This window comes from Gracilinanus agilis, chromosome 1, assembly GCF_016433145.1.
Source record: "Gracilinanus agilis isolate LMUSP501 chromosome 1, AgileGrace, whole genome shotgun sequence".
In the NCBI taxonomy this organism is placed as follows: domain Eukaryota; kingdom Metazoa; phylum Chordata; class Mammalia; order Didelphimorphia; family Didelphidae; genus Gracilinanus; species Gracilinanus agilis.
The window spans coordinates 286,804,274-286,815,571 of NC_058130.1; the positions used below are offsets into that span (position 1 = coordinate 286,804,274).

The following is an 11,298-nucleotide window of genomic DNA, read 5'->3' on the forward strand; positions in this document are numbered from 1 at the left end:
AGATAGATAGATAGATAGATAGAGAGAGAGAGAGAGAGAGAGAGAGAGAGAGAGAGAGAGAGAGAGAGAGAGAGAGAGAGAGGAGAGAGACACTTACTCTTTTGGTTAGCTGGGTATCCATCATGAAATTATGCACATGTTTTTCAGCTTTGGTAAGTTCTAATTTTCTTGCAACCACAGCTACCACCAGTGCAGTGCAACCAGCACCCTGAAAATGAAAAGAGAGAATCCCAAAGAGTTACCACTAGGAGCATTACAGGCAGCTTATGATTCTTCACCTATATAAAAAAAACTGCATTATGCCAAGTATGTTATCTGGTAAATAGAAATATCATATTGATATTCAGTATTCAATATGGCCGTTAAGCATTGTGCAGAGATAGAAAGAATAGAGTTTGGATAAGTAAATAACACATTATTAATTTGAAATGAAGAGACTACAATTATTTATACATGACATTTAAGGAATTAAAATGACATTTATAAATATTGCATTTCTATCATTAGAAAAAGATGGATGTAGCTATATTTGCAAAAGGTTAGAAACAACTTACTGAAATTAATAAGAAGAATAAATATGTAGTTAGTATTATTTCTCAAAATGATTATGAAAATAAGGGGGGAAATTAAATTACCATGAATCCATTTAATGGAAATATGACTTTTTTCAAAAGATCAATGACAGAAAATTTCCCAGGTAGTGATTTCAGCTGTCAATGGAATATTTATTATTTTGAATGTAGCTGAGTCACTTGTAGCTGGGCTGGGGTGGGGGTAACTTCTCTGGCATTATCATTAATGGCTGTATACAATATAGTAAATGTTCAGTGAAAAATTGGGAGGAAAGGGGCACTTAATCCTTGGAAAATTGGGGTGCTGTGTCCTTGGAAAATAATGCCCAACTTCACTATATTTAGCTATTTATTTATTTTAAACTTACAATATTTAAAGAGATATTTTGAGTCATAGGTTACTTGGAAGTTATGTACAAGGATTCATTTTGGTATAGGCAGAGCTGGGACAAGTGGTCAGAAAGGAAGGCAGCTCTTTGGGGAGCAATATGTATAAATAATAAGGGACTTTTTATTAATATAACTTTTTAAACATGTGCATTTATTTTTTAAACCCCTACTTTCTGTCTTGGTAACAACTGTAAAAAAGATGGTCAAGGGCTAAACAACCAGGTTTAAATGACTTACCCTGAGTTGCAGGTCTAGAAAATGTCTAAGGCCAAATTTGAATACAGATCCTTCCATTTCCTGAGATAAGCCTGGTGCTCTATCTCTACTGTGCCACCTAACTAGCTCTAAATGCACTTATTTTTAACACTAGATAATTTTTTTTTCTATGCTACATATTTACTTTGTAATATCAAGTGCATTTGTCCAGGGAATAGTGAAGGTTCCACTCAAGATTTTATTGGAACTTTAATGTTTTGCCTATGTCTCATAAAAGTCCCTAAGCTCTGGACTTACGCCACTTTTAAAAATTTTAAAGAAGCAGGTTTCTTTCTATTTAGTGGCCCTAAAAACCTACTCCTGGTAATCTGGGCTTATACAATTCATAAAAGGTTTTATAGGCATGAACAGGTAGATTAAGCATTATGACTTGGTTACCAAGTTATAAGAATTTTTTTCTTATATTTATGTATTTATGTAACTTGCTTCTGTGACCTAATCATTAGGTTTAGGATCTGAAGATACCAACTAATTCTATCCCATTTTACAAATGAGGAAACTCAGGTTCAGGGAAAGAGTGACTTGTCCTTCTTTTAGGTGTCAAAGGCTGAATTTTCATTCAGGTCTCCCTGACTCCAAGCCAGCATTCTATTCACTACTCTCCTCTAAGGCTGCTAGGGAACACTGAGTATAGGTATTTTGTGTATTCAGCTAGAGCAGTGATGGGCAAACTTTTTAAAGAGGGGGCCAAAGGAAAGGAAATGCTCATCTGTCAGTCTGTTTTTAAGGCAACTCTTTCAAAGTTTCATTGTATTGTATTCTACTAGCCGTATTCGTCAGATTAGGAACAATGTCCAGCAGCAGGATAGAACATTTCAGGGCCGCCCCCCCCCCCATCTGGCCCGCGGGCCATAGTTTGCCCATCACTGAGCTGGAGGATTATGCCAGTGTGCTAAGTTGGTTAGCATAGTATATCCTATTATACATCTCACACTCCATTGCTATGGTCCTTGGGTCAGCAGTCATGTTATACTCTGCCACCACCAATAAGTAACCTTATCCTTCTGACCACTAATAATTCTGGCAAAACTAAAAAATACCTTAGCAATCAGTTACTCATTGATTCATTCAGTTGGGCTTGGAGTTAGGAAAACCCAAGTTCAATTCTAGCCTCAGAAATTTGCTAAGCTGTGTGGTCCTGAGTAAGTTACTTAGCCTTCGTCAGCTTCAGTTTCACAAACTGTAAAATGAGTATAATAACAGGCTTATCTCATAGGGCTGTTGTAAGGATGAAAAGAAATAACTTTTTTTAAGTGTCAGCCCAGTGTTTGGATAATTGGCTTCTTTTCTTGCCATTTTTCTTGCCATTAAATAATCACTAAGGGTGCACTGCATGTAAAACGCTGTGAAAAATTACTAGGCAAAATTCCTTTTCTTATGATGCCTACAGGGAAAACAATTAAAAAACCAAATAATCACAATATTTAATAATATATAAAATTGTATAAAAATAAAAAATAAGGCACTGCGTGAGGGCAGAGGAAAAAGGTCATTGCATGTAGGAAGAATCAGAGAAAACTTTATTGAAGAAGAATCATTAGAGTTTGGTTTTAAATGATGGGTAGGAATTCAACACTTCCAGATAAGTAGAAAGGATAGGAGAGTGAGGGCAAAAAATAAGCCAGTTTTGTTAGAATATGGTGAGCATTATGGGAGTACTATTAGATAAGGCTAGAGAAGAAGGTGGCATCAGATTTTGAAAGGTGGTTCTAGCTGAAAGGGACCTGAATGCTAAGCCAAGGAACTTTTCTCATTAGACAAGAGGGAGACACTGAGAATTTCTTAGCAAAGAAATGATACCACCAGTGCTACTCTACATCTTCAGAAATATCAACAGTAGCTCAACGTTAAAAAGAAAAAACAATTTAGGCTTTAGAAACATTGTATTCCCTTTTTAAATGTCAAAAATATTAAAGCAATCTTTTTTGCCCCCCTCTTTAACCAGCTCCTTCACAAATTCCTCTCTATTCTCCCTGTCACCTATACCAGATACCTCATGCTATAGGAACTTTCCTTTTGGTTCCTCAATTTTCAGATTAGTAGAATACTCTTTTAGGATATGATTTTAGGAAAATCTTTAGCTATTCTGTACAGTACTTCCTCTTCTTTGTCCCCCTGCTCTGCAGCCTTCTTGCCTTCTGCCTTATCTATGGGCACAGATAAACATTTTTTCCACCCACACTCTTTAGGTATGGAACCATGAGCATGATCAAATCAATTCTGTCATTTTTCCTGGATGTCAATCTACTCCCCTGGAATCCCACTCACAATTTCTATAAAATTCCTTTTTTTGGTTACTATTCCCCAATAAGTTTCTCTCCTGTTAAAATATAAATATCTTGAGGGTTGAAACTCTCTTTCCTTTGACTAGTATGTTTAGAATATCTTAAATGCTTAATAAATTAGTTTTTTCATCATTTGTTCATTCCTACCTATATGAATATGCAGTTTCTTTCTATAAGTTTTTTACAAGTTAAGACAGTAAGTCATAAAAAATCTTATTTTTATCTTAATTTGATTTAAGAAAATTTAATTAGGCATTATTACCCAATGTAGAACAATGGCAAAATGCAGGATTCAGGACTCAGCTAAAAGAGGGACTACATACTCAGTTGGGTATAGAAGTCTCTTTTATCATACAGGGAAGGGATAGCTATAGAAGAGGATAAGAGAAGGGGTCGGGGGTGATAAAAACAATGGCAAATTAGGGGAGATGGTGGTTAGAAGTAAAGCATTTTTGAGGATGGACAGGATGACGTAGAAGTAGGAAAAATAGGAAAGAAGGATGGAGGTTAATACACAGTAATCATAATGGTAAAAAAATTTTACCACAATTCTCTCTAATAAAGGCCTCATTTCAAGGGCAGCTCAGTGGATAGAGAGCCAGGCCTGAAGATGTGAGGTCCTGTGTTCAAATCTGGTCTTAGTCATGTTAGTTGTGTGACCCCGAGCAAGTCACTTAACCCCAATTGCCTGATCCTTATCACTCTTCTGCCTTGGAACCTATACTTAGTATTGATTCTAAGACAGAAGGCAAGGATTTAGAAATAAATAAATAAAGGCTTCATTTCTCAAATACATAGAGAAATTAGTTCAAATGTATAAAAATACAAGTCATTCTCCAATTGATCAATGGTCAAAAAATATGAACATGCAGTTCTCAGACAAAGCAATTAAAAGGTATCTATAGTCATGAAAAATGCTCTAAATCACTATTAATTAAAGAAATGCATATTAAAAACAACTCTGAGGTACTACTTAATACATATCAAAATGGCTGTTCTGACAGAAAAGGGAAATGATAAAAGTTGGAAGGGATGTGGGAGAATTGAGACACTAATGGAGGAGTGGGAGGAGTTGTAAGCTAGAGAAAGCAATTTGGAACTATGCCCAAAGGACTTATCAAAAAGTACATATGCTTTGACCCAGCAATACCTGTATTGGTCATTTCCCAAAGAAATAAAACAACAACAACAACAACAACAACAACAACAACAAACAAAAAGGAAAAGGAACATACAAAAATATTTATAGTAGTTCTTTTTGTAATGGCAAAGAATTGGAAAGTGAGAGGATACCCATTAACTGAGGAATTATTGTGGTAAATGACTGTAATTGAATACCATTGTACTATAAAAAAGATGAGCAGGGTGATTTCAGAAAAACCTGGAAGACTTACATGAACCAATGCAGAGTAAAGTAACTAGGACACTGCATACAATAACAATATGATGAACAACTGTGAATAATTTAGCTATTCTCAACAATACAAATATTGTAACCCATGAGCTTGAGGTCTGTTTCCCATGATATGGAGACCCCCTTCCTCCTCGCCCCTGAGCTTGTTGTCCCTACAGGCCCAATTTTTAGGCCTTTTGCCTATCTTAGCCCCCAAAAGCTTGCACTGTGCCTATGAGACACAGGATCTCAGGAGTATCCCTACCTGGGCCAAGAAATCTTACCTCAGGCTGTGTACATGCTGTTTGCTATAATGTTTTAATATCTTATTTTGCTAAGTGAATATTTTTTTACAGGGTAAGTAATAAGAGTATAAAATTTGATAAGGTGAAATAAAGAAGTTTCTTACATATTTTAAAAAAACAAACAACAAAAATGAATTAAGTTCTAGATCCAGTTTCAGAAATGTATTAGAAATGTATTGACCTTAAGCAAATTACTTCACCTCTGTTTACTTCAGTTTCCTAATCTGTAATGAGAAGAAATAATAGCATCCACTTCCCATGGTCCCATGGTTATTGTGAGGATCAAGTAACATAATAATTGTAAAGTACTTAGTACTGTGGCACATGGTAAGCAGTATAAAAATGCTAGTAAATTTAAGCACTCTGTATTGGTTTTGAATGCAATCAATATGGGACCCCAAATGTGATATAATGAATGATTTTCTTTTCTTTAAAGGCTTACTTTCTGTCTTGGAATTGATGCTAAGTATCAGTTCTATGAAAAGCAGAAAGAACTAGGCAATTGAATTGGGTTTAAGTGACTTGCCCAGGGTCATGAAGTAGGAAGTATCTTGGTCCATATTTGAATCCAAGACTGCCCATCCCAAGACCTGCTTCTCTATCTACTGAGCTGTCAAGATGCCCTGATGGTTTTCTATTTAAGATAATTTGGAAATGCCTTCAATTGAATCGATGTCAATTGAATTGACTGCTAATAATTTTTGTTTCATGTTTTGAAATGCATGAAATCATGAAATTTTTCCTTATGTTGTGAAATTTGGCAAATGATTACATCAGAAATGGTGATAGAAAAATAATTTCTCTTTTAATCTGAATGCTGTTAGGTTATTAATTGAGCTTCTAAAAGAATGTGGCAAAATGCTTAACAACTCTTGAATATTTAGTGGGATATATATTTTTAAAATAGTTTATTTTTTCCCAATTATAGTTAAAATAATTTTAAACATTATTTTTTAAATTTTTAGTTCTAAATTCTCTTCCTCCTTTCTTCTCTCCCCTCTTTACTCCCTGAAGAAATAATAAGAATGTTCATTCTTATTATATGATAAATATATAATCAATAATGGTAATACATTATTAATTTATAACTATATATAATATATAACAATAAGATATAAAATAAGTTAAATAATAAGAAATAAAAAAGAAATAAATAATCTGATATGGATTTTACATGTGCAATCATGTAAAAGCTTTTTCTAATGGGGTATATTTGCTTCAAAGTGGACAAAATAGTAAAGAATGAGTTTTGTCTGATGTTATTTCTGACACTTGTGAAAATTATGAAATTATATATATTTAAAATAACCTGAATTGAAGTTACATTTTTGCACTAAGTAAGTAACAATAGGTGGCAGCTAAATGGAACAGTAGATAAGTGCTAGGCCTAGAGTCAAGAAAGTCTGAGTTCTAATCTGATCACAGACACTTACTAGCTTTGTGACCCTGGGCAAGTTACTTAAGTCCTATTTGCCTTAGTTCTTCATCTGTAAAAACTGGAATGTACTAAAGAAGGAAATGGCAAATCACTCCAGTATTTTTACCAAGAATATTACATGGACTTTATGTATTAAAGAATACTAACAGAGAAGGATAGACTTTTAATAGGGTAAAAGATTTCATTTTGCCTTAGAGCAAACACAGATATATTAGTCTGGAAACTTACAGTGGCCAAAATTCTTCTGAAGTCTTGAGTCAACTATTATTATATGTGTGAATGTACAAAAGTAAAATGTTCAAAATATCAAATAGTGATAGTACATCAAGATTAGTTTTTTGTCTTTTTTTATTTTAAAGAGTTCATTGGGGATAGTAAGCCTCATTTTACATCTTTCTTTATAATATTTAATTTATGAAATAGTTATGTGATGATGATGAATTAGCATCCATATGGAAGGACTTAGCTGAGTTGTATTAAACAAAAGAAGTGAGGAGTGGTTACAAGGCAGTGAGTCAATGAGATCTCTATACTTTAGAGTTCTTTAATGCAGAAAAATATCAATATAAACTTAAATGCTGTTTTGACAGACTAAATATAGAAAAAGACACAAAACTAGATCCCCCCAAACATTTGTATAACTAATGCTAAAATATTTTAAGTTAAATTTCCTTTTCTTTAGTGCAAAGTAAATTTAAGAAGGAATCTGTGGTATTCCATTGATAAACAGAGAAGATCCCTATAATATGAAAAGAAAGCTACTCTTGGAACTCATGCCTACAAAAGCACTAAGGTGGCACACAGAATCTAAGGTAAGCCTTTTTGTAAGATCACACTCCATGTTGGCTAAGACACGCCTAATACTCAATTCATATCCAGTAAAGGCTGTAGTACTTTCTCCTTTTCTTCCTCTATAAAATATTGCAAGCGGTCAGTTACAACATGACAGTATCACACAAGACTTAGTAGCAATTACATGGAAGGAGAGAAAATCTTGAAATAGAATATTACAAAATTCAAAATATTTCCTAATAATCACTTTAATTTCACCATGTTTATTTTTAATACTCATAACTAATTTTCTTCTTTCTCTTTCAAACATAAAATTAACCAATGGCTTGTTTATTTCATTGTTTTTTAATAAAACTGTTTTCTACTTTTATTTATTAATTCAATGATTTAAAAAACTTTCAATTTTGTTACTCTCTTTGTTTGATTGGGGATTTAAAATTTGTTCCTTTTCCGGTTAACATGTCCAATTAATTAATCTGCTCTTTCTATATTTAGAAACATTTTTATATGTTGTCTCATTATTGTCATTTCCTTTAATGAAATTATTGGTCCTATCACCCACTCATTCTTTAGGATTAGATTATTTAGTTTCTAATTAGCTTTTGATGTAAGCTTTTTTAAAATGTAAGTTTGATATTTCTGTTTTTCTGTCTTTGTGAGGTTTTTATGTCATAATACATGGTCAGTTTTTGTGAAGGTGTTACATATTGCTGAGAAAAAGGTATACTCCATTCTATTCTCATTCAGTTTTCTTCAGAAGCTTATCATTATCTGATTTTTTCTGAGATCCTATTCATCTTTTTGAAAAAGTGAACAATTTAAACACAGAAACTGAACAAGAGAAAAACGGACTGCCAAAGGTGAGGAAGGGGGACAAACAAACCCTGAACTAGATTAATTTAAAAGTAAATTGTATTAAACACTCAAAGAACAATTAATTTCAATATTGCATATATTGTTTGAAAAAATCAGCAAAGATAGGATTCAACTAGATTCTTTTTATGAAACAAAACTGGTTATGTTACTTAATTGAAGGAGAGACAAAGCAGAGAAGGAAAACTAGACTGATATCTGTAACAATTAGGGACACAACAATATTGTACAAAATATTATCAACAAGATGACAAGCATTTTGGGAAAACACACACTATGACAAAATTGTATTTATATTAGAAATGCAGGTTGATTATAAAAACTATAAAAATGTTATACAATATTAATAAAAACAATAAAATCATATCATTAGATGTAGAAAAGGCCTTTAACAAAATAAACTCTACAATTAAAAAAAATTAAAACATAGGACAAATTGGGCTTTTCATAATATGATTGGTAAGTTGTATATACTTAAAACCAAAAGTTAACATTACAGGTAATGGAATAACATGTAAACTCTCCCAGTAAAATCAAAAGTGAAGTAATAATGTTCATTATCAATTCTATTATCTATTATAATTCTAGAAAAGCTAGTTTTACCAATAAACAAAATATTTAATTAATTTAATAAGCAAAGCAAAGGACCAACAAAACAATCCCTTCAGCAAAGTAGAAGCATATAAAATAACTGCTCACAAATTACCATCTTTTGTTTATATTGTCTGTAATCCCCAGTGAGAAGAGATAGAGAAATTATATTCAAGATAAATATAAAATGTTTAAAATATTTTGAGTTCCTGGCCAAGACATATCCTGGAATTATATGAAGTATGAAACAAACATTATAGAAATAAAAACAAATAAACAATTAGGGAGTTATTACTTACTTATGGTTGGATCATGCCAGTATGTTCCAATATTACATAAATAAATTTACCTACTCAATGACATATCAATTAATGTGTTATTTTTCATAGAGGTAGTAGAAAACTAACAAAATTCATCATTTTCCACTAGGTTGATTTCCTGAACCTAACAATCTCCAGAAATTCATTATTCTACAAGATGAAATCAGTTATATAACTCACTCCTCCTCAGCACCTCCTGTCCACAGGATCTCTCACTCTCTCTGGTGAGGGTGGAGAGTGGACATTGGAAACTTCCTCTCAGACTTCATTACTCATGATTTTCAGATTCTTTCTTTGTGTTGTTTTCCCCCATTAGATGGTAAGCTCCTTGATGGTGAGGACTTTCTTTATACACTCTTTCTTTGTACACTCAGTTCTTAGCACCAAACTTTTCACATAGCAAGTGCTTAATGAATGTTTAATGATGCTAACTGTCTCTTCTGGAGCAACTAATGAGGGTGAAAGAAAAAAAAACTAGCAAGAAAGGGGACCTATAAATACTCTCATAATTATTTTGTACTAGTTTAAAAAATTGAAAAGTTAATCAGTGTAAGATACTGGACCATGAAACCTAGAAATAATTGAACATAGCAGTATAGCATTTGATAAATGCAAAGAACCAAAGGGTTGGGGTAGGAATCTACTCCTTGATAAAAACTTCGGGGAAAAGTAGAAAGAAGACTGGCAGAAATTTGATTTAAATAACTATTTCCACCATTTTCCAGGATAAGTTCTGACTAGACAAAAATATAAAAAGATATATCAATAAATTAGAAAGGTCATATGTGATGGCATACACTGTAATTCCAACTACAGGGCAAGTGGAGGTTAGTAGCTTTCTTGAATGTAGGAATCTTAAGTTGCAGTGCACTAAACAGATCAGTAGTCTGATCTGCTAGGATCAGAGGACCACCAAGTTTCCTAGAGTAACAAAGTGACCCAGGCTATAAATGGAGTACATCAAAGCCCCCATTCCAATCAGTAATGGGCTCTAGCCCAGGAGTAGATTCTATACTTCCTGTCCAGGCAGGATGGGAAGATAAATTAGGAAAACAGAGACAGAGATACTTATTATTGTGGATATTGAATGAGGATTCTTAAACAAATAAGGGATGAAAAAGATCATAGGAGATAATTTTTATTATGGAAAAATGAAAAGATTTTACAGAAACAATACTAATTAAATTAGAAGTAAAGAATTAGCTAAGTAGGAAAAGTTTTTCATAGCAAGTTTTTCTGATAATGGCCTGCTATTTAAAATTTATAGGAAACTTATTCAAATGTACAAGACCAAGATCAAATCCCTAAAAGATACAAACAAGCAGTTTTCTGGAGAAAAATATTGAAAATATAAAAAATATGATTAAATTCTCCAAATCATTAAAAACAAGAAAAATACAAAATAAAACAACTACAAAGTTCCATCTCACACCTATATAATTAGAAAAAACTCAGAAAAAAGGAAAATGATAATTGGAGCAACTGTGGGAGAAACATGAATTAATGTGCTATTGGATTTTGTGAATTAGTCCAACAATTCTGGAAAGCAATTTAGAATTATTTCCCAAAATCATATTCATTTTTATCATATGATGCCACTAATTGTATTGTACTCCCAAGTGATCAAAGAAAGAGGAAAAACACTCACATATACAAAAATATTTATAGCAAAACTTTTTTGTAACATAGAACTTGTGACCAGGAGGGTGGGGGTGAGTAAGAGTATAATAGGGATAGTGATGTACTATTTCTACTATCCTCTACCAAAAAAAAGTGACTTTGGGGGTCACTTATTTTATATTCATACACACTGATTCTATTCTCTCCTAATTTTGTTTTCTATTCTTGAAAAAAAATTGTTGAATTGATTCTGTGCTCACATAAGTCATATGTATTTCAGTGACTACTTTTGTAGTGTCTTGAAGAAAAATGTTCACTGCATAGCATGGTTTTGTGCTCATATGATACCAATGTTCTTCCTTCCTTCCTTCCTTCCTTCTTTCCTTCCTTCCTTCCTTCCTTCCTTCCTTCCTTCCTTCCTTCCTTCCTTCCTTCCTTCCTTC

At 32.8% G+C, this 11,298-nt stretch overlaps 1 protein-coding gene across 1 annotated transcript in view; it reads right to left on the minus strand.

The window, feature by feature from the left end:
* KCNN2 (potassium calcium-activated channel subfamily N member 2) overlaps positions 1 to 11,298 on the minus strand; it is a 216,339-nt gene that overhangs the window by 19,453 nt on the left and 185,588 nt on the right. The window contains exon 6 of the mRNA XM_044657609.1: positions 98 to 208. Coding sequence (XP_044513544.1) covers positions 98 to 208 — 111 coding nt within the window. The remainder of the gene's footprint in view (positions 1 to 97; positions 209 to 11,298) is intronic.